This window comes from Elaeis guineensis, chromosome 12 (assembly GCF_000442705.2).
Source record: "Elaeis guineensis isolate ETL-2024a chromosome 12, EG11, whole genome shotgun sequence".
NCBI lineage: Eukaryota > Viridiplantae > Streptophyta > Magnoliopsida > Arecales > Arecaceae > Elaeis > Elaeis guineensis.
Genome location: NC_026004.2, coordinates 7,365,374 through 7,389,389, shown reverse-complemented (window position 1 = coordinate 7,389,389; position 24,016 = coordinate 7,365,374). Strand labels below are relative to the sequence as shown.

The 24,016-nt window shown below is 37.1% G+C and overlaps 2 protein-coding genes across 5 annotated transcripts; one reads left to right on the top strand and one right to left on the bottom strand.

Annotated features, from left to right (window-relative positions):
- The first annotated feature begins 4,063 nt into the window (after positions 1-4,063).
- Positions 4,064-10,061, top strand: LOC105055494 (clathrin light chain 2). The gene is made up of 3 exons (XM_010937334.4): positions 4,064-4,612; positions 9,124-9,277; positions 9,379-10,061. Exons 1-3 carry the CDS (start codon positions 4,128-4,130, stop codon positions 9,778-9,780), a joined length of 1,041 nt encoding a protein of 346 aa, XP_010935636.1. The 5' UTR covers positions 4,064-4,127; the 3' UTR covers positions 9,781-10,061.
- Positions 10,062-10,208: 147 nt separating this feature from the next.
- Positions 10,209-22,811, bottom strand: LOC105055495 (putative serine/threonine-protein kinase). Of its 4 annotated transcripts, none has more exons than XM_010937335.4 (7): positions 22,393-22,811; positions 19,331-19,476; positions 16,313-16,428; positions 14,047-14,257; positions 13,710-13,947; positions 12,272-12,422; positions 10,209-10,841 (listed from the first exon to the last, which is right to left on the bottom strand). In XM_010937335.4, exons 2-7 carry the CDS (start codon positions 19,413-19,415, stop codon positions 10,494-10,496), a joined length of 1,149 nt encoding a protein of 382 aa, XP_010935637.1. In that variant the 5' UTR covers positions 19,416-19,476; positions 22,393-22,811; the 3' UTR covers positions 10,209-10,493. The 4 variants fall into 4 exon arrangements, with proteins under 4 accessions (XP_010935637.1, XP_010935639.1, XP_029123524.1 ...); XM_010937337.4 differs by having other exon boundaries at positions 19,331-19,409; positions 22,393-22,807; XM_029267691.2 differs by lacking the exon at positions 22,393-22,811 and adding an exon at positions 22,301-22,320.
- Between the last annotated feature and the right edge of the window lie 1,205 nt (positions 22,812-24,016).

Here is a 24,016-nt window from a genome sequence, read left to right as displayed (position 1 = left end):
TGACAGAACTGAATTCATTCCTAACATTCTTCATAGGATGAGCAACGCTATTGCATGCTAGACTAATCCTTGCTTAGCTCTGGTTTGACATGCATGACTGGAGGATGTGATGGGATTCATGGCAGCTGATCAGCTCATAAAGTTTGGTAGGTTTTCTATTTTTTGGTAATATGTCCTGTTTTTATCTTCCATGCTAGCGTTATGTTTTTCTTCTTTTTTTTGGTAAAAATGCTAGCGTTATGTTTGACATGGGAACTATGTGCAGTTTTAGCATTTTCCTTGTCAGCTCATGTTGTCCCACTAGAGTCTGATCTGTCTCAATCCATGTTGTATGTTGAGTATGGGTGGTCCTATATATTGCTCAAGTGGGTTCGGTTAGTTAATCCCACCCTATAAGTTGCTTCTCTAAGCACAATCCAACCAAAATTAGGGCTATATAATATTCAACTTGGATCAAGCCCTTTCTAAGCAAGCTGACATAACCTAAGCTGGCTTAGATTGACCTGATTGAGCTAAGGCAAATTCAACATGACCTGACTCGTCTCAACCCAAGTTATATTAAAATTAGAAATCAAACAGGTTGGATTGGGTTATGCAGGCATGGCGAACTTTTGAATGGTTGGCCCTCTTGGATTGGCCTTGCAATTTGCAACAAATTAGAAGATATTGAATTCCTTCTGTAAAACTAGTTCATTTCTATACTTTTATTCCCATAATGTGAAAAAAATTGTCCATAGTGTAGCAATGCACGAGATATTTCATGTGTCTCTGCCTATCTGGCATTCACTAGCACTTGAAAATCCACAGTTGGCGTGGTGGCCATATTATAATTTGTGCAATCAATGTTAGGACACCAGCAAATGATGGATATATTGCTGTCTAAAAGGTATCATATGCCCTTGATTTATGTAAAATCATGTGTGCGGTTGTACACACTGTTTTATTCTGAAACAACTGATAGATCACCAATCATAAATACCCATAATATCTTGGTGCATGCAATGCATGGAAACTGCATGGGCGATTGCCGTCACTACACATCTTAGTGGGTATTTGATTGGGATAATTAAGATCTGGAATGAAAATTGAAATAGATGACTTCTATTCTAACTATTTAATTGGAGGGAGTTCTATTCTGATTCCTATTCCAGAGAAGAATGGGAATGATCTATTCCGCCTGTAATCGAATCTGGACTCATCCAATGAGAGTCAAATCTCATTCAAGTGGAATGAGATTAAAAAAAAAAAATCTCATTCCGAGTGCCGTCATAGCACTGGCGTTGCTCCGCATCTTCCCATTCGATCCAAAAATTTTTCTCGCTTGAGGCATCCAACAACGACGATGCCGTCGACGGAGGGGAGGGCCGTTCGATGATGGAGGGGAGGCAGCATCAGGATGGCACGAAGCTTGAGGTGGAGGCCGGAGGTGGAGATGTTGAAGAAGTATGTGGTGGGGGGGCCGATCTGAGCCTGTGAGATAGTGACTAAGAGCAGTCCCTCCTCGTTCGCAAGCCCATCCTTGCCTCCAACCACCGGCAAGACCGGCGACGCTGACGGCCCCCGTACATCCATTCTCACAGATCAAGCAACTTCGATCGAATTTGGAGGCTAGAGTAGCAGCAATGGTAGAGGGAAGGGAAGAAGATCACACCGAGCATTGACTTCCACGCTAGCGATTGGAAAGAGAAAGAGAGATAGTCAGGTCCGAATCAGGGGAGGATTAGGATGAAGAGGGAGTGAGGGTTTCTCGAAACATGATAGGGTTTAGGGGGAGAAATGGTTGGTTTGGGGGGAGTTTAGGGTTTGAGACCACCGTGAAAGGACCTCAAGGTATGTGGTTTGGATGAGAGAGAGAGAGGAGGAGGAGGAGATTTGTTTTGATCTCTTGATGTTAAGAGGGAGCCGAAAAGTAGATAATAAATGAAGCAAAAATAAAAAAGCAGTTTTGATTGGGAAACTTTTTTGAACGGATTGCAGTTTGGGGCTATTTTTTTTAATTTTTATAAAATAATATTTTTATGATAAAATAATATTTGTTATCTATATTTTTTAATGATATTTTTTAAAAAAATTAAAGATATTATTATTATATTTAATTTTTATTTAATATTAATTTTTAAAATAATTAATTTTTAAAAATTTTAATTAAAAATAAAAATAAAAATTTGAATTGACTTCGATTCTTATCTTTATATAAACCAAACAATAACAATGGGAATCATCTACTCCAATTTCGATTTCGATCACAAATCAAATATTTCGGATTATTTAATCATTTCGATTTCGATTCTAATCTATTTTCATTTCGATTCTAATTCTGATTTCAATTGTGAACCAAATACCTCCTCATTTTAGTTGCTAGTGAACGACAGACTAGGCACCTGCCCATGAGATTCCATCAGCTTCTATTGCTTCTCTTAATGAACAAGAAAGATGTATTTGTCATTTTTATTCAAGAAATTGCTGCATACTGACATGTGATTGGTCTAATTTAAGTGTGTTTCGATCTCGGTTTTGCTTTTCAAGATCAGCTTTCTCTTCCAACCAATTAAGTCATATTCTTCTTTTTCCTCAAACTGATAAAAAAATCCATGATGTTCAGCTACTTCACTCACTACATTAAAAAGAAGAACACGTGTATTAAGTTCTATGTTCAAGAGTTCACCTCGTTTCCTTCTTATGCGGACTTCTTAGATTTGATGCATTCCTGGCTCATGCGAGTATATGGTCTTTGAAATGCTATGGGAGTTTTAGAGGTGGTTTCTAGCTAGTAAACCTACCCTACTGAAGCATGCGTTTATAACAAGATTGCATTGGAGAATATAATAAAAATAATATTAAATTTAAGACGGCAAGAATCTATACTCAGGTCATCTACTTGGGTATTAAATCGAAGTTCCTATAAACGAAAAAGGCTTATGTGAAAAATTCAAATTTTTTTAAAAATTTTTAATTTTATTTTAATTTTTATTTAATATAATCAAATTATTGAACTTTTAAATTCTTTTAATTCAAATCTTGATTCTAAATTTCATTTGTTTGAGGTGACTGGATTGTCATGTGACATGTGACCCACTTATATAGTCTTCTTTTCATGATCCAAAAAAAAAAATTCTAGAAGTCATTCTCTCTCTTTTTTCTTACTTCTTTCGTCTAGAGTTTCTATTAATGGAAAAACGAAAAAATTCTTCTCCATTTGAACCTCCATCCTCTCTTTTTTCTACCTCCTTAAAATAGAAAGAAGAGATTTTATTTTTACTCCAACTTCACCATTCCACTTATTTCTCATCAATAGTTTAGATTATTTTCTATTCAAAATCACTATCAATATTTGATGCTAAAGCAATCTTATATTATTTTTCAGATTAATCAAAAAATCTATGATGTAAGGATTAAGGATCATGGAAAAAAATATCAAAAATCATAGTATATTTATAAGTACAATTTAATACAAGCTAAAAATATTATTTTCATCATTGAAATCGAGGATCAATCATCAATGCTCATCGTCGAAGGCAAAAATCATCTTTCTCAAGACTATCGTTGGTGTTCAAACACTAAAAGATGAGATGGGCTTTGGATTAGAATGAGTCAAAATTTTAATTGAAGAGGGGCTAGTTTGAGGAACGAAAGCTATCATTCTACTTCATCATCAATCTTGCCACATAGATAAATTTTTGTTATATAGATAAATTATGTTATAACTCTATCATGACAGATCGATAGAAATTACAATCATGATTTGAATTGAAAAAATTTGAATGCTAGATGGTTAAATTATATTAAAAAAATTAAAATAAAATTAGAAATTTTAAAAGAATTTAAAATTTTTTATATAATTAAAAATAAAAGTTAAAGTTAGGCGCCTGTGTAAATCAAAATTATTGGCGTCTGGTTGTGACCTCGTCGAGCAGCTGAATCTTGGAAATTGATTATTTTTCATCATCCTTTTTATAATTAATTGTTTTAATGGAAATTTTTATTTTCCTCCTCACCAGTAGACTAAATATCCGAAGGGCAGTTTAGTCACTCAGCCCGCACATATAAATAGCACCAGGCCGTCCCTTGCCCCGTTTCCACCACCGACCTCCGAGCGAGCGAGAAAGAAGAAAGAAAGAGGGCGAGAGATGGCTTCCTCTTTCGACACCATTGGCAACGACGGGGAGGAGGTGGTGAGGGGATCCACCCGCCCTTTCGACGACGATGGCTACATCGGATACGATCCCCGCCTCCCCTCCCAGCGCTTCGACGCCTACTCCTCCTTCGTCGCCGACGACGACTCCAAGGACGCCGCCGACGACTCCCCCGCCGCCGGATTCCACGGCGGTGGAGTCGGCGCCGAGGCCTTTGGCGGCGGCGATGATGATGTCCCCGTCCGCCACGCCTTCGGCGATGGCAGCTTCCCTCCCTCCCCCGAGGGCTTCGGCTACCGTCCCCCGGATCCGCACCCGGACTTCGCCTCCACGCCTTCCCCGTTCTCGATGCCGGAATCAAACGGGAAGGCCTACGAAGTGGCGGATCACGGTGGGGTATTTACTACTGACGGCCCGATCCTTCCGTCCCCGGACGAGATGCAGCCAGAGGAGGGGTTTATCCTGCGGGAGTGGCGTCGGTGAGGCCTCTGTTTAATGGATCTGCTTTTATGATTCTATCTTTCATTCATACTTTCCTGGACTCGTGTTGATTTCTTTGAACAATATAGTTCTTGGTGATATATGTCTCCATGATCGGGTCTGACGTTTGAGTTGATATGACTTAGATCTGTTGTTTTCTGTTCTTCCTTTACGGTAAGAAACCCAAGAAATTGATATTTTTGTGATCTGAGGTTTTACAGCTGATTTTCTTTCAAGATGTTGGGTTTTGTTTTTCTTGGATCAGGGTTTTTCTATATTTACATTAATTGATAGTCTTGTTGCTTGATGCACATAGCACACGTAGCATAGAGGATGACACGAGCTTTTACTGTTCCACGATTTATTAATAAACTTAGCTTCATAGCATAGAGGATATCATGAGCTTTTGCGGTTTCATGATTTATTAATAAACCTAGCTTTCTCTTTGCACTGACTACGTCCACTTTTATAAGTAATGACATGAGTACTCGCAGTCTCATGAGTTAGAGCTAAGTAATCTGCATGTAGGAAGAGAAGGGTCACGTTACCAGTTGGTTGATGGGTTTCCTCCGGGAATGTTGTCAAGGTATATGTCATCATGTGAAAGGATATAGTATTTTTTTTGGGACAAGACGTAAACAAATTATGCAGTAGGCATTTCTTGGTGCCTCGTGGTGCACTTGAAGGTTTAGTTTGGAGATTGGGTGTTTGTAATTGACTGAATGGTGGCTGAGGGAGAGTGTTGATCATGCCCATATATAAACTTATGTAGTGCCTTTGATCTTGAAACCTAAGCCTAGTGCTAAACCTTTTATTTTAGCCTTTCATGTTTAATCACTAGAGCAAGGTGGCTTCTTTTTTTTTTTTTTAAAAAAAAAAGAAGAACCTTTTATTACTAGGATTGAAGCTAGCCATAATTCTAGATCAAGTTTTTAACAAGTTATGGCTGTCTGGGGTTGGTATTGGCAATTCTGATTTTTAGAGATCCAACCATGATGTTAGCTCCTTGATACAAGGCCTTCCAATATGGGGAATGATTGTTTGATTATCTAGCCAGAGTTGGTGCCAAATAGATAGGATAGCATTTTGTAGGCTGTGGAGGATGACCAGATTGCTTGACCTTGCAGGTAAATAAGAAAGCCTCTCTTCTGTATCTCCTTTAAGATTTGATATTTAATACTGTAATTGTGTTCACTTTGGAATCTACAGGTTTGCAAGAAAATTGCATGGGGAGGTGGTAATGAAAGTACATGAAATATTGCCTGTTAAGGATTTTAAGGTGGTGAGAAGTTGAATCTGTTTCTGCAGAGTCAAACTAGTATTGGAGTCATGAGACAAAATACGTTTGTTGAATGGTAGGATTGAAAAGTTTTATCATTTTTATTGTGAGAAGCATTGATTTTTATTCCTTAAAAATGTAGTGGTCCTTCAAGGATCATTGTCTGACCTTTAGGTCATAGTGAGTTTTACAAAAATCAGTTAGCAGTCATCTGTAATGTGTCAAAATGGAGAGATGGATGTTCTGTGGAATCTGCTTCTTTTGTTTTAGTTTAATTGGCTCCTTTGATGCATCCACTCGATAGAAAGATTATAAAATTGACTAGTGTATGAATTGAAGTGTGAGCAATTTAAACTCTGCTGCAGCAGTCAAAATATTTCCATCTTGAGCATGTTAGTTTAGTATTTCGATCGTGGATTGGGTCTATACAAGAGATATGAATGATGCCTTCAATAGATAATGGATGCAAGTAAGTGATGATTGAAGTGAGGAATTTTGTTCCATTCAAGCCACTTGATGAAGACAATCTTGTAGGATTAAAGTATTTGGAAAATGAAGATTACATACTCAAAAGAAATCATTTGATATCTCTGAAGGTCAATTTGTTTGAATGGAAGTAAGTGATGAAGACAAGTGATGATTGAAGTGAGGAATTTTGTTCCATTCAAGCCACTTGATGAAGACAATCTTGTAGGATTAAAGTATTTGGAAAATGAAGATTACATACTCAAAAGAAATCATTTGATATCTCTGAAGGTCAATTTGTTTGAATGAGTGTGTCTGCGATATATATATAAATCACCAAGCATGTTTATTAATAATCCTCAGATGGTGAGACAGCTGTTTTCTGAATCATTTTTTATCTAACTGTAATTTTTTAAAACAGTTTTCTTTTTCCAAGTTTCCTTCCATCACTTCCGAAACATAGGTTGGCTATATCCTCCAAGCTGTACTGTGCTTAGCTTATGAGGTTTACTAGTAGATGTACTAGTTGTGATGGTATAATAACATCTTTTATTTATGTTTATAAAAGATTCATTCTTTTCACTAAGTTATCTGGCTATTACTTTCCTTTAATACTTTGAATTCAAAAGGCCTGAATGGCATCCTACCTAGCCTGACAATGATGATGGTTGATAAGCCTTATCTAATCTATATGGGGTTAGTTTTATGGGTTAAAGTATGCTTCAGTACAATTTGTTGGTGCTTATAACCAACTCAACTTGATTACAACCCTTTATTCAGGGCTAGGTCTTTGGGCAAGGCCACTGTAGTCAACAGAATGGTATGTCATGAATCTTAAAAAAAGCTAGCTAGAACGTATGAGGCCCGTTGTATTAGCTATATACTTTGAGCTTGTGGACAGAGTGCAAGTATTTAGCATTCCTCCAGATTTTGTATAGTGTAGGTGAAGAGGAGCGAAGGCATCACATGCTACATAGACCCGCTTTGAGGTTCTAAAGTATAAGCCAAAGAACTAAATTTGAAAACACATTATCCAAACAAGTGTAGCTGATGTCTAACTTTAGATTTTTTATCACTGGAAAATGTTACTTTGGAGGCAGTGTTAAGGTGGTGGTGGAGATACTTGGGGTAGTGCTACAAGCAGAAATCGTTGATTTGGTCTGGAGCTTTATAAGCTATAGCATGGGTGAATACATATTGTTTGGAAATTCCCATATCCTTGAGAAGATACAAAACCAAGGATATATTACTTGTCGATAATCGCCATCTGCCTTGCAATCCCAAATGGTGAAGTGACATGTAGTCTTGTACTGTATGCCTCAAAACATCAGCATATCATTATCATCCCATTAAAATCCAGAAATCCACATACATTTGAAAGGTATGTGGAGACTCAAGAACTTCAAATAATTTGAGGATGATTTGTGAGATGGATGCTAAGCTAGGTAGGAATCAATGAAAGATCAAAATTTGTAAGATCTAATTTGTTACTGAAAGAGATACATCCTTTTGGGCATTTTCCTGTTCATATTTATAGTTTGTTTTTAAAAAAAAATGTGTTACCTAAAATCATATTAAGGGAGAGCCTAATCATTTGACTTTAGGGAGGGAGACTACTTTTGTAGTCTTCTTGATGGTTTTCTGAGAAAATGTTTCAGGGATTAAGTTTTCTGGTACCAAATTATGCAGAAATTTATTATGGTCTTACATATCGTGCAACCATGGTCTGTGCCTTGGAATAAATACTATTGGATAGTCAATAGAGTTTCGTATTAATTAAGGCTTTAGTAGAAAGATGAGTCATGAGGAATATTTAACCTTATCTTAAAGAATTTTAAGTATTGGATATATCCAGCTCTAAATTGATTAAGAATGAAAAGATATTGTAGTGTTTGATGATGGCAAATTGACTTTAGGACCCTTCTTGAGCTTGTAGGCCACTATTCTAGAGAACGTCTAATGTCTTTTACAGTATTCATAATTTGTGAACAGTCATAGCAATGGAAACTTTTCTAACTAAACAGATATATGGTAAATTTGCCTCCATTGGAAGAATAGTGAAGCAATCGAACTATGCCAATGTATTGCAAGGTCAGGATCGTGAACATGCTATTGGTATTGTCTTGAAAAATGGATGATATTGAATATACTCTTAAGTCCATTTATTAGACAGCAAAATTGCATCTTACCTGGAGATTTTTCTTTTTAAAAATTAAATGTTTCCATGAATCGCTGTAACTGGTATTGCATGCTTTTTTATTGATTTTTGTCCACATACGCTTGAAGGGGAGGGAAGCAAGTAGATGGAAAGGGAAGTAGGTTAGTGGTGGATGAGCATGAAAGTTGTGGTGGTTTTTCTGTGGATGCATATGCAGTTTGTGGTGGTTCTGTTGTCTGTATGGATTTCATGCGCAGTGAACAAAGATGAGATTGTAGCTGCTTGATCTGTTATATAGTATGAACCTGACTTTCCCGATGACTTGCAATTATTATTGTTTTAATCACTTGTAGTTGATAAAGGCTTCTAGGTGTTTATTTTTTAGTGACTTAAGAGTTGTGTTGAATGTATTCTAGCCTGCTATTGTTGACTGAGATTTTGTCAATATGTGGAGGAATTTTCTGGATCAGAAAGGTTGAACCCAGATCCATATAATTCCTGAGATTTGTTGCTTTTCTTCCAATTCTTTTCCTACTGCATTCCATTTTAATATATTGGAGTTCAAAAAGATTAAACACAGTTTTTTAAATTCGAACCACGACAAGCAGCCAAAATGCAATCCTTCTTGAGGAGAAAGAAAGGAGGGAAAAGGAGTTCCGGAACCAAATTATTACTGAAGCTGATGAATACAAGCGGGCTTTCTATGAGAAAAGGAAACTAAACTGTGAGACCAACAAGACCAACAATAGAGAAAGAGAGAAGGTATGAAGTAGCATCATGCTGTTTCAATGCGTTCTTTGTCCCGCTGCTGGATTGTTTTTTCAAAGTCGCATTTTTTGCTGCTTACTCTGTATGTGACCCAGCTATTCCTGGCCAATCAAGAGAAGTTCCACGCCAATGCAGACAAGCACTATTGGAAAGCAATTGGGGAGCTGATACCGCACGAGTTACCGAGTATTGAGAAGAAGCGGGGAAAGAAAGAGCAAGAGAAAAAGCCGTCCATCACTATTGTGCAAGGGCCAAAGCCAGGCAAGCTCACTGATCTCTCGAGGATGCGCCAGATATTGGTCAAACTCAAACATAATCCCCCACCACATATGAAATCCTCCCCTCCACCAGCCACAGCTAAAGAAGCAACCAAGCAGGCAACACCCACTAAAGAGGCCAAAGCTAATGGCACCAAGCCAACAAAGGACGAACCTCCTGCGGCAACAACAACAGAAGGCCAGGCAGGCATGGTGGAAGAGCCATCTCCCACCACCTGAATACGACCCTGAAAGCCCGCTTGGGGAAGATATATGATATAACGTTCTGCTTGTGTTCTGAGATAAAATATTGTAGGAAGCCTTGGTCTATTTGGCAGCTCCTTTCATATTTGCTTCCAACTTATAATCCTTTTTATTGTTTTATCATGTAGAGATCTGTTGTTAGCCGAGGCTATATTCCCTTAGATCTTTGTCAATCAGGATTTGGATGTGTGATTTGCTGGTGCCTTTTATCGGATATCTCAGTTGGATGATATGAATTTGATAACTATCTTCCCATATCATTTTGTTTCTGCCATCCATCACAAGTTCAGCTCGCTCCAGAAATATATTCGAGATGTTGAGCATAAACAGTTCCACTTAAAGTGCACGACTTGGCTCGGTACGGGTGCATTTCCAGCTGATGGTTAACAACAAAATCAGGCATGTTTGAGAGAAAAGCATGCTTTGCCATGCTCCTAAGAAAGCTGTCATTTTATTATATACTGAAAGACATACAGATGAATATCTACACCTAATACATGTTTCAGCACGCACTGTTTGAGGATGATAGAAACAAATGGATCACGATTAAAATTGAAGGGAAAAATGTTGGGGGGGGGGGGGGGTGGACTCTCACCAATGCTCCTATCAGACTAAGTGCTACCGGCTGTGGTTAACGACATTCCCCACCAGCTGTGTTCATGACATTCTTCCACATGGGCAGAGAGACGTCACCTTGGAACTATTTCAGAATAGGAAACAGGATTCGAGGTGAATAGAGTGGAGTCGATGCGAGATGAATCCTTGAACGCCAAATTGCTTGAGTTCGTAGCTTTCGAGCCCATACTCATCCTCGTAGAGTCTTCCATGTAACCTGGTGGTGTCAATTCCTTCTCATTGAGTCGTATGGGCCTAGACAGCATCTCTACAACCTGAGACGCGGATGGCCTCCGAACACTTGCTGCTTGGGTGCAGAAAAGGGCTACTTTCATGTATCTTACTACTTCATCTTCTGGATATTCTTCAAGCGCTGGATCCACAAGTTCCTTGAGTCTCCCTTGCTCATAAAGGTGCCATGTCTGTGAATATGCGAACATAGATTTGTAATGATTAGAAGAATGGTGCAGAGGACAAAGACACACTCAAACAGGCTGCATACAGAGGACGTAAAAGCATAGCTTAATTTCACCTTATATTTTTTAAAAGAAAATAGTTATGCTTACTTGAAAACTAAACAACTGGTACTGTAAGCATAACCTTAAGGATGTATCATCTGGAAGAGCCCTGCCCACCCCAAAATATTTACAAGCTCAGCCCACAATGCTACATAGAGAACAACCAAAACCGACTAATATAAGATGAATTAAACTCAAAGGTTAAATATTGTCTTTGATTCTTCTTTCCAAATGAATTCTGAAACTGATATTTTTTTTGCCTCCGCAACTATAGAATTCCGACTAAATCTTCTATTAATAACAGTTTGCAAAGAAAAATTCCTCATAGCTGCCCACAACCTTTTCTCTACTCATCTTCAGTCCAAAACCATTTGAACTTAAATTCGGAACAAATTTTTCTCCTTCCCATGTCACATATAGTTTAACATTTCCAAAAAGTAAAATCTCATATATTTTTTCTCAACCAATGTTTTCAATTATCAAGGACATTCCTACACCTTCCACAATTTTCCTTCCAAAAATTTATTCTAATGATATTTACTTCACAGTTCCCCTATGTCTTCTATGAATTTTCACCAAATTTTCTTTGTTGAACATTTACCTTTAAAGCAAAACCAGGAGCATGTGTGTGTCAATACACATTCAACTGTTGATGCAAGGAAAGCTAATTGCTTGTCAATATTTCGAATGAGAGTGCTAAGGACCATGATAGTATTTATATGCCAACAAAACTATGAAATTTTGAATGTTGTACTTTAATAACTGCATCACATGATAACTAATTAAGTGGGAAAAAGTATGGAGGCAAAGAAGACAAAAAAGCTAGAAATAGCTTGCTGAAGTTCTATTTCTGACCAAAGATGAGCTTCTTTCTTCAACCACAAGTGCTATTAATAAAGGTCACTTCCTTGCTAGCCATTGACATGATGGCCGGCCAATACAATCTGATTCCGAAAATAACTGCTAACTAACCAAATTTGGATCTGAATGGAACCCCTCATATTAGTTGGACTATAGCTCAAATTATCCATGGGGTAATGTTTAAAAGTTACAAGTACGTTTCAAGTGAATCTTTGCTGTGGAGGTTATGTAGAAGTACCGAGTCGTGCGTCATCAAGGCAAAGTCATCATAACATAGAAAAATATTATACAAATGCTAGAAAAACAAGGTTGAGACTTGAGAAGATTATGTAAAGGTACACCGCATCCCTATCAAATAACAATCAAGCAAATCCTGATAATGAATGCAAAATCTTACCCATTCATGTAAAAGTACATCACATCCCTATCAAATAACACTTAAGGAAATCATGATAATGAATGCAAAATCTTACCCATTCCAGGATATACTTTCCCATTTCTGACCAGACAGTCTTTGAACTACTTCTGCCACTAATTATTTCAAGTACAAGGACCCCAAAGCTATACACATCAGCCTTCTTTGTTAATTGACCATGCAATGCATACTCAGGCGCCAAATAACCACTGCATGCAGCAATACCAATCTAAGTACCAGTAAAGAATCCTAATACATTAAGAAGATGGAACATATAATTGGAATATTACAAACACATTTTTTAATTTATAGTACCACGGACTTGTTTGATGTTATTAAGATTTAAAAACTTAAGAGGTAGCAGCAAAACAAGAGCATTTGTTAACATGGCTTAATATGGAAAATCACACAATTTTTTCGAATGCAGCAATGACCAGTGACACACAGCCAAAACTCAAAAGGCTGACTAATTCAGTCACAATCACATGTAAAGATATTAACCAGCTTATTTATCTTAAATCTTTCATAGAAGGCTAAATCATTTTGTAGTTTGTAGTTTGCATTTTGCATTCATTACAATACGTATTTCTGAAGTTCATATTGTTAGAAAGAATAAATATTCAGAAAAATATCGATGCATAGTTTCAGACTTCCAGTAAGAAGAAAATCATCAAAGAATCATGTATATCCAAATTTCTATAAAAGTTTCTCAAACAATAATGCATATTTGGCTAACACTTTACATGAGAATAATTTTTCCTTCACATGAATTGCTTAGAGAATTTGAGACAGAGGAAGCAAAGGAAAAAAGGCTAGATGTCTAGTGTGAAATTGGAGTTTTGTATTAAATTATCTCATTGTAAAATTTGTTGATGCCAGGTCAATTCATGATTCTACATGAATTGTGTTCTTACATATTTTCTTGAACTTGAAATATCCACTAGCATGGCAGTTCAGAATCCGCAATGTCAATATCTACTCTGTGTTTTATTCCTGTCAACAGTAGGGCAAGCCATCCTATGCTCTGTATTCATATCCTTTATTTTAGACCACTACCTTCTTAGTGCCATCCTGCAAATACACTTGTAATGTATAAATGGCCGAAAATTGTTAAAAGATAATCTTCAGACATATAACAACAACAATAAAATGTATTCTTTTCCAGACAGTCAACCTAAAATTCCAAGTTAGTAAGTTCAAAAATTGACCGGCTACTTGCTGATTGCATTTTGCTATACCTTTTGTTTTATGTACCTAAGGATAATTTAGTTCCAAACATACCTGGAAACAAGAAGCTTACATATTAATTTTGATGATCCTATATATAAGTTCCATGGTCAATGTGATGATGCAAAAAGAATTATCATCATCTGATAAATTTTACATATGATAATAAACTAGGTTCATGCTCATAGGAAATGATTCATTCAATCCTCATCTTTAATGTCAAGCATTAGAAAACTTATTCAACCACCGATTTACTGTTCTCCACATACGTTGTTCCTGCAACACGTGTGCTGATATGAGTAACATTATCAGGAAAAAGCTTGGCCAACCCAAAGTCTCCAATTTTTGGGACATAATCTCGGTCAAGGAGAACATTGCTAGCTTTAATGTCTCGATGCACGATAGGTGGTTCAAGTTCTTCATGAAGATATGCAAGCCCCCTGGCAGTGCCCAGACAAATTGCAGATCTCGTGGCCCAATTCATCTTTGTTGTGTCACTGTTAGGACCTAAAAGTTAAAAAGTATGGTCAGTACAACATGATTCTGGAATACCTCGGTTAGATCATCAGAGTACTGTTATTTTCAACATTTCGTTATGGATCTTACCTAGTAATGCACGGTCTAGACTATTATTTTCAACATACTCGTAGACCAAGATGCGGTTACTGCCTTCAACACAGCAACCAATTAGCTCAACAAGGTTTGGATGCCGAACATTTGTAATGGTATCAATCTCGGTTAAAAATTCCTTAAGCCCTTGCCTCGATTCTGCAGAAAGTACCTTTACCGCAACTGCTTCTCCATTTGTAAGGGTCCCCTGGCATATATAATTCACAAAAGAGATAATAAACAAGGAGTTCTGCATATAATTTTGAATGAGATACATTAATTAAATTATCGAGTTCGTAGTATAACAACAGTCATTCACATTAAATGCCCCAAAGAACTTTTTATCATACTTAACTTTCTTTTTTATTCGACATGCCTGTCCTTGTGCAATAGTTTCATTCCAGTCAGGAAAGAGAAAGAGCAGATACAGAAAATCACATTACCGAAAGTGAGAAAAATATTTGGGGCAGGTCCTTGACTTTGTATGAGAATTATACAGTGCTAATTTCTTTAGCCTCTCAAAAGATGGAGCAAAGAGGGTGACATGCCCATAAGCTACATCATCTCTCTCTCTCTCTCTCTCTCTCTCTCTCTCACGTTTGTGCGCACACGCACGCACACAGAACAAATAAATTAAAAGATGGAGCAAAGAGGGTGACATGCCGTAAGCTAAATAAATTAAAAGATGGAGCAAAGAGGGTGACACGCCCATATGCCACATTTTCACTTGTTATAGATAAGGAGTCAGCACGTTGAAAATCATGAAAATTGGATGGACATTACAGCCTGTGGAAGCTCTGACAAAAACCAAGAAAAAAATAGAAACATACTTTTTTTTTTGTTGCGGGGGGGGGGGTGGTGGTTGGTGAAAGTGCTCCAATCACCACAGGATAGATTATTACAAAAAGGTAGATGTATTGGTAAAATAAGAAACTAAACATCCAAACTAGTTTTCAAGATTGTAATGCATACAAGAATCATCGAGATGTAAACATAGCAAAATCATGTGTCAAAAAATCCTGAAAAGACATAATATTATCGAGAAGGATCCAGCAAGAGGAATGAAAAGAAATCTAGAGGGAAGTTTTGGGAAAGAACTGGGAAAATATTACCTTTCAGGAGGGTGTGACTTTTAATAGAAATGATGAAAATACAGGATCCATAGAGTGCACATGCATGCTATAATAGACTGATGTTTTAACCCCAGAAGCAGGTTTCCTGTTGGAGTCAATTCTTTAAAAGACTGTACATCGTAGACGATCAACCAAGGGGCTGCCTCATGCTTCTGGGGCCAGACAGGTTCCAGGTGGAACCCAGAGGCTAAGGCAGGCCGAAAATAACAAAATCGAAAGGCCAAGAAACATAAGGAGGAATCCAAAACATGAAATGTATTATATCAAATAAGATGTAGCAAGTCAATGGGAAGCATCCACAAGGCAATATTCAATTTTTATTCACAATTTCATCTCATACTCAAAATATGATGCAAAACACTAAGCAAGTGCCTACGCAGTTTCCATTTAAGGCGTTGCCTGTAACAAATTTTTTGGATATATTAACAGAAGAGAGATTTCATATTCAAATGCATCAACAAGTTGGTTCAAGGAGTCATTAGCCCTGAACTGTTCGTGAAGGGTTTCAAAATATGTTAGGTCAGCATGGTGTGGTTTTGAGTATCGCTACATGGGTAAATGAATGGTAACAGTTCAATTAAGAGCCTGTTTGGATAATTCTATGCAATCCAGCAGGATCACAGAACGGACCAGGCCTATATGTTCATAGAACTCCCAAGAATAGTTCTGGGTGGGCTGTGGCCCAAATCCCATGGCAAAAAAAAAAAAAAAAAAGGAAAGACCTCAGCAGGTCATTTTTTTCTCCCTGCAGGAATGAGCTAGGAAAGGTCCAGTTAACATGGGCTGCACCAGGCTATATATTATGTAATACTAGAAATCCTGTTTTCCCATCTTGAGGATCCACCAGGATTATCCAAATAGGCTCTAAATGGGTGTTCTAAAATATGCAGTATCTGATTCCCATTTGTTCAGGATAGATCAGATCTACCAAGTGATCTTACAAGGAGACAAGTACCAAGTTCTATTTCCTTTCTTCTATTTTTTTAATGAAATGAACCATGTAGGCCTAGTTAGGATACTAACATCAATTAACAATAGAAAGCTTAGAAAGTGCTAATTCCTCTGAACAAGAATGTCCATTTAGTGACATGATGACCACAATTGAGAGCTATAATACAGTTATACTGTACCTTGTAAACTGTTCCAAAACCACCCCGACCAATCTTATTTCTTGGCCGAAAGCTATCTGTAGCTGATTTCAGCTCAATATAAGAGAAAAGCTTTATTTTCTTATTAGATGGAAGCCCTGGAAAGAGGAAAAGGAAAAAAAATCAGAAAAACATCATATACTGGCCATGATAGTGTATCAGAAAGACTTTCCTGTTGGCATTTCACACACAATAAAGTTGCCAGAAGTGTTTTATTAACCTGAAGTTGATCAGTAACAGAATTCATGCAAATAAACATTACAACAAAGAAGATAAAATAACTATTCATGTATTTCATTCATTTTATGATATGCCATCACATTACTTTCCACTGATTTTCACAAGTAACTGTCTCTCATATGCTCTATGAAAACAAGTTCTCACCTAAGATCAAGACTTTTAATTGGAAATTATAGAGCAATTATTCTGCTTCCATTGCCCTATACATGGTTGGAGTAATGAATAGATTACCTGTATGTTTTTGATTGTTAATGAGAACAAATATATAGAACTGGATAGGTAAAAAATGCAAGATCATGGCCTCTGTGGTGGAAATTTGCAGCATATTTCAGATTTTTCATAAGGCATGAGTAACATGGATGCAGCACACAGTGCTTGTGCAGATACAAGGAAAGCTGCTCAAGAAAGAGTTCACCAAAGACTATGATTTTTCCTAACATAGGAGTATTCTCATACCAGAGATCATGTAGTTGCTGAATTCATTACTTCGAATAGACATACCAGTTTTCCAAGCAGATAGTTCTTTGGCGAAATAATATCAACCAGCTAAGATAGGTACCATATTGCATGGTGCAGATGGTGCTATAATTTGGGATTATAGTAAAGTTTGCAGGGCTAAAAGATGTGGAAGAAAAAAAATTTATTGGCTATTCCTGAAGAACTTTACCATTCGATAATTTCATATTTCAGTTGTTGACTGTTTTTATATCTTGGCCAGGATGCATGGGCTGACCTATGATAGGAATCAGACTTTCCAATAGAGTTTTATTGAAAAAACAAAAACAAGCAAACACTGTCTTAGCTTATGTTTGGCAGAACTAGGATTCTTGGTCATGCAACTGGCTTTTGCTCTTCGTCCTTTGTTAGCTTCAAAGTCTCAAACTTGTTCTCTAGAAGTTCACTTCTAGTGCTCTGACCAGAATTTGACTCCATTAACATATATTAGTGCTATCCAGTGACACATTACAAATCATATCTTCTTATTATGGAAGATGAAGGGGTGACAATGGGTTGCAAACGTCATTGTCAAATGAAAAGGCGAGATCACCATGAAATGAAGCTGAGCACTTCTGTAATAAAACACCAAGGTAAACTCATTCTTATTTCTCTACACCACAAATCATGTGAACATTCACAGCCAAGGGGTCAATCAAGATGGATCAGATGTGAAAGTTGCTTTCGGATAATATGATGATATTGTATGTGGTCATTACTTATTAGTCCCAATGAGCTTCTCATATGCCCAAATGGGTATTTGGCATCCACTAGGTAGAAAAGATATACAAAATAAACCATTAAAATACTGATAGCACTTGAAGTCCTTCCATACTATCTGCTGTATATATTTTGTTAATCCCTATTTCTCAATACATAAAATGACACAAGACAAAACAAGTTACAGGGGCATGAGTTAACTTTTCAACCACCAGAAATATGATAAACTAAAACGATTGAAATATGATAAACTAAAACAATTCAATTTTTTCATTGACTCAACTTACAAGTGATATGTCCAACATCAATTTATCACTCTCCCAAAGTTGCCTTTAAGGATGTGGTGGGATGATCATAAGTACTCCCACAAAAATTTCCCATAGGTGAAAGTTTGCAGTCAAAAAAGTCCCTTTAGGCTTTTCTCTCTCCAGTGATGATATATATGTATTGATTCATACTTTCACCTTAAAAACGTGAAAACAATACTAATATCATTAGTATTAGTTGACATGGGATTATCCAATCAGTGGTTCCACCCGCTAGTCCAATTTAGTACCATTGAGCACCAACATACTTCATATGGGGAACCCAACTATTCTAGTGGAACTAGACATGCAAGAGATAATTTCGATAATAATCGACAAGTATGAGAATGATTACTAAACACAAAAGTACATTAACTGATAATGTAATACAACTGCAACAACTGTAGAGTGATGAAAGAAGAAAAAGTTTATGGAAAACAGATTATCCTTGAAAGGATCTTATCATGATAGATCATACATATCACAAGCATTAGCAATCGGATCATTGACTTTTTTATCGTATTGTGACCACTGAACACTACGAATGTTATGATTGCTACTGCACTTAAAACCCAACACTAGCCAGCACGAGGATAAGCGCATCTTATCTGGGGAGTGACAGATGATTCATACGGTGTTTGCTTAACACATAGAGGGCAAAGTTGTCCCCAACCATGTTTTTCTTTGCGAGGGAAATGTTTTTTGCCCCAAAATGTGTTGGTTAGGGACACCACCAGGAGAGGTACACAGCTGCTCATGCCTCCTGGTTCATTTGAGTACAAGACGGCAGTGGGTTGCTTCGAACTTTACAGCATGGGTTGGCGACCTAGGGAACGAAGCACTGAGGAGGACCCTCAGCACGCCATGAAAGCGATGATGGCTTATATCAGATCCAAAATATTCAGGAAAACATTAATCTTAAGTTCAAATATTTTAAAATGATTTGCAAACCATGGATTATAATGACATACCATATTGCATGGTCATGAAATGATGAAAGCATAACACTTCAATGCTAAGAAATAAACTTCTTGAAATGTTATTATATTAAACTACTTTTAACCCAGTCATGGTCAGTACTATCATGAAAAGGAGGGGAGAGGGCCAATTTCCTATTTAATTAGTGGAAGCTTTATCAAGTAGTTCACATACTGCCACTGTAAAATCCCCTCAACTTCTGTTACTGATAACAAGTGAAGAAACTAAACGTGACTTCTCTGTAAATCTGTAAATTCCTTACCGCCCATATCTAGTTGAGATTGGGGAGGATGCTTTTTCTTGGACAGTAAAGATCCAAAGCAGCCACAACTCATATTCACCTGCATTATATACCACAGTCCTCTGATATTTCACATATGCTGCCTTTAAGCTACAATAAATTTCAATCTGCAGAAATATAAGTTCATCAAAAATTCAAAACTAAGTTGAAAACTTACTCAAAAATAAATGATGCTAAAATTGGTACACTACAAAGTGTAAAATATAAAGTCCATCCATGTAGTATCATGTCTTATTGAAATTAACAGTCATATCCACTAGCTATTTTCAAGTGTGCGAAGCCTTAATCAAATGTCTAAGTGCTACCCTCTTGGGAGATGATCGAGAATGATAACAGATAGCATCGAAACACTTTCATTTTAATGCTTCACAATATAACAAGACAGATTGTAAAAATGACATTAATAAAATATCACATTTTAATAGACTTTTAACAAGAAAAGCATGAGAGATTACCAAAAGATCGTTTTCACAAACAAGTAAAAGAGTTGTTCTTTTTTCTTTTTTTTCTTTTTTTTTTTGGTTCCCTGGTTTTCCTCTACCCCTTCAATCATGTCTCTTTTGCTTTCTATTATGAGAAATTAAAAAAAAATCAATGCCTATCAAATGTATATCTGTTGGCAAACGTTTATGGGAAAACAGAAACATCTCTATTTTTTAATGATAAAATCAACATCTTTAATTACAGACAACCTACCACAAGGCCTGTCTGCTTCTTAGAACATATATCCTTCACCTATTCTCATGTATGAATCGACTGGCATTCAATGGAGGTTACGAGCAAGTGTGATTGAAGAAATACTATGGAAGCCATGTAGAGAGAAAATGTTTTAGTTTGTATATCGAGGTGGACTAGAATCTGATTCACTGAATTTCAGATGAGATCCGATGAGTCCTGACCAGATGATGGGGACCTGATACTGATCCAATCTTTTGGATGTGATCTACTATTTTTAAAATGCTCATGCATTAAAAATCATGTGTTTTTGAGACCATTAGCCAATGCACTGATTTGTCAAAAAACATATATCATTTCATGCTATATAAAGTATCCATTTTTACTACTGGATGCATCGGCTAGACGTCTCCAAATCATTTGATTTTTGATATATGAGTAGTTTAAAGGTACTTGATCACACTCAACTATTCAAATCATCAATGTCAGGCCCCTATCGTTGGTCAAGACTGACTGGACTTAACCTGAAATCTGGTTCACCAGATTCTAGTCTACCTCTCTCTCTATCAATATATACATGCACAAACATGTATAATACAATATAATTTAAGGAAACCTGTTAAGTCAGTTCTTTGTCAACCTTTATGACATACTGCTGTACTCAAAAAGCTATATATCCCATCTACCTAATTAATATATGATCCTTAAGTTCCATGGCCTTCCCTTTTATTACAATGAGGGGAACCTAAGTTTTGTTAATGTAATATAGACATTATGAAGACTCCCACTACCCCTTTAAGCATAAATTAAAATTTTAATAAACAGCACAAAACCCATCCAAAGTTCCAAACTCAATTCCCTCTCATTTCCTGTATCGACCATTGCCTATTTCACCTCTCTTCATCAAACCCAATTTGAAGTTCCCCTCTCCACACTCTATTTGCTTTCTTTGATTTCTAGCTTAAGTTGACACTTCCTTTGTTTTGCAAAAGCCAATTACTAAAGTCTATAGTTTTACCACAAACATTCTCCTTTTCATGACTTTTCATTATTTCAACCTCTATTCACTTAACAAACTTGGACATTCTTTATTATGCTATTTCATGAAGCACTTAGTATCAATATCCTAAATCGATCATTCTGAACTAAAGAAGTCCAGATATATTTCTGCTAATCAATTTTAACCTTTTGAGCAATATTAGTACTCCACTTAATTTCTTTTCTCTCTGTTCTCCTCAATGAGCACCCTATCATCCTTATTTCCATTGTTTAGAAAATTATTGCAACTTTGGTGCATCTTCCTAAAAGCCCCTATTTTTCCAACACCTTAAGGTTTTGTTTGACATATTTCAGTTTTCCATCAACAAACCCTTTTTGCTACACCTTAGTTCTAGTTTCAAGCTCCACATACCCCCTAAGTGGCACCTCACTCGACTGAATGTTCCCCAGAAACACATGTCAATACCACTCGTACAAAATTCTATACTTCAAGAATGTTGTGGAAGATAAAAAATTTACACTTCCATTCAAATAAGAAAATGACCATCACCTCCTTTGAAGTTGCAGACATATTCTTTTTCAATCCCTTAGAACCTCTATTGCACACCACTCCATAATTTGCTCAACCAACGTCAACTATATGTGTTGACTTCTAAGAATCTCTCTTACGCTGTACACATGCAACCTACAAACCCTCCCCAAGCTCCATCTTGCAGCCTCCTGGACAATGTACCACAAACTTCTTTTTTCTTGGACCTATCATCTCATTCTCACTTTCTTCCTATCCAAAACATTCTAATAAGCGTCAAATTCTGGTGCTAAGAATGAAAGACGTTTCAATAGTTCTCACAAAGTTGACTAACCTAATATAATTAGCTCTCATTTTCTCTTTACCTGCATATTATCCCCCCCCCCCCCCCCACACCCAAAAAAAAAAAAAAGAAAAAGAAAACCCTAGAGATGAGATAAATTTTACAGCACAAAAGGAATGCTTGATTAATTTCCTCTCTCTCTCTCTCCCTCCTCAGCGTCTAACAATCATCAGTGCATGAAGCCATGAAACATTAGCTGATCATTCCAATAAAAAGATACGATCCATACCACGTAACATCTAAAGCAAAGAACAGAACAGAACAGAACAGAACATCTAAAGCAAAGAACAGAATAAAACAAGAAACCTAAACTAGGATATAAGAAAGATAATAACATGACAAAATCAACACAATCACAGACAAGATTCAAGAAAACCATCTATACCTTCCGATTCAAAAATTTCCACCAAGAAATTAACAATTAGGGCAACTCAAGAAGCGGGAGACCCAAATAAATAGATCAGAGACCAAACCTACCAGGTCGTCTCTGCTTCAGGAACCGATCAGAACCGCAGCCAAATTAGATTCCCTCCAAACTTCTCCCCAATTCTTTAATTCCACAGCTACCAAGAAGAGAGGGATCCAATACCAAACTCCACTTACAAAAAAAAAATAACAATAAAAAAAAAAAAAAAAACTCGACCACCAAACATTAAATGAACCAGTCTCCTCTCCGGCCTCCACTTCTTTCTTTCTGTCCGTCGTCTCGTCCAAGTAAAAAGCAAATCCCGCCCTCGCGAGTCATCGCACGCTGTGCCAGGTCTTTTTTTCCCACGTTCACACCCGTCCCCAGGAGACGGGCGGAAGCCAGCTTGTGATGGGAACGGAAACGGAGCGACCCGACGGGTCTCTATCCATCGTCCGATCTACGGATGTCCGAACCGATCACCGTCTGACCCGTGTGGCCCCGGACCCGTCGATAGCGACGCCCCCCCGACTTCCCAGGCTTCCCGCTGGCCTCCGGGCCTGATGGCGGTGAAAATTTTTAACCGTTGGGGTTATTTGCTTTGGTTGACCTTGTAAAAATGTTGCTCGGTTACTAATGTTGCGCCCTAGATTTCTAATTTCTAATGTTTTAGTACTCTTTTAGTCGAACTTCTGCCCACCAAAGAGGAATATTTTTGGACTGGACTTGGCTTCGGAGGTACAAAGGCCGGCAAAAGACTTGGCTTCACAACGTCAGTGCTTTGACTGAGATTATAATGACAACAAAGTCATGGAACCATGCCAGATTAATCATCATTACCATTGGCTTTTTCACCAGGGGAAGATAAAAATCATGATGATGTGATGACTAATAACCCATATGAAACAGGGTTAGTGCCTCATGACTGGAGTTGTGGGTGATGGTGATGATGGTCCATGTTTCTGGATGGCAGGCCCCGAATTGGTAGACGCTAGAAATTTTCAATGGCTAGCTTGGTTACGCAAGGGTTGACATCAAGGGCATGAGAATTATTTATTGTTTTACAATTGAAGTTCTTGCTTCTTGTGGACCTTGCACATCACAAATGACCAAATTAAAAAAAAGAAAGAAAGAAAAAGTTGTACAACATCAGCTTATTGACATTTTTTTTCCTTTTCCCATGCAATGTTTGTGCTAAGATTAATGGTGGGGTGGTCTGGCTTTGGAATTATTGTAGGGACAATGGCATGGGCTATTGAATTTTTACCAACCTAAAGTGAAACAAAACTCCACTGCCAATGGATCATCTGCTCATGTGGTAGCCCTTTTGTAGGTTGAATTTTCGATCATCTTTTTATAGATCCTTGCAAAGATCTATTGACGACTACGACCATTACGGCCGTGATTATACATGTCATGATTGTTGTGTATATGTTATTGTATTTCTACAAACAAACATATTTAAGTTAGAAGTATGTTGAGTGCGGTGATCAAGAATACTGGTTTGATTTTTTCTAATGTAAGATATGATTTGCATCATAAATGACCACGATGTGCATTTTACAAGTAGATTTCATGTTCATACTCAAATACCACATGTATCAAATATTTTCTTGGTGTTATCATAATCTCATCAAAATCAAAGACTACTGCCAACTTTAGTTTGCATATTGCAAATCATGTATAGGAGATTGC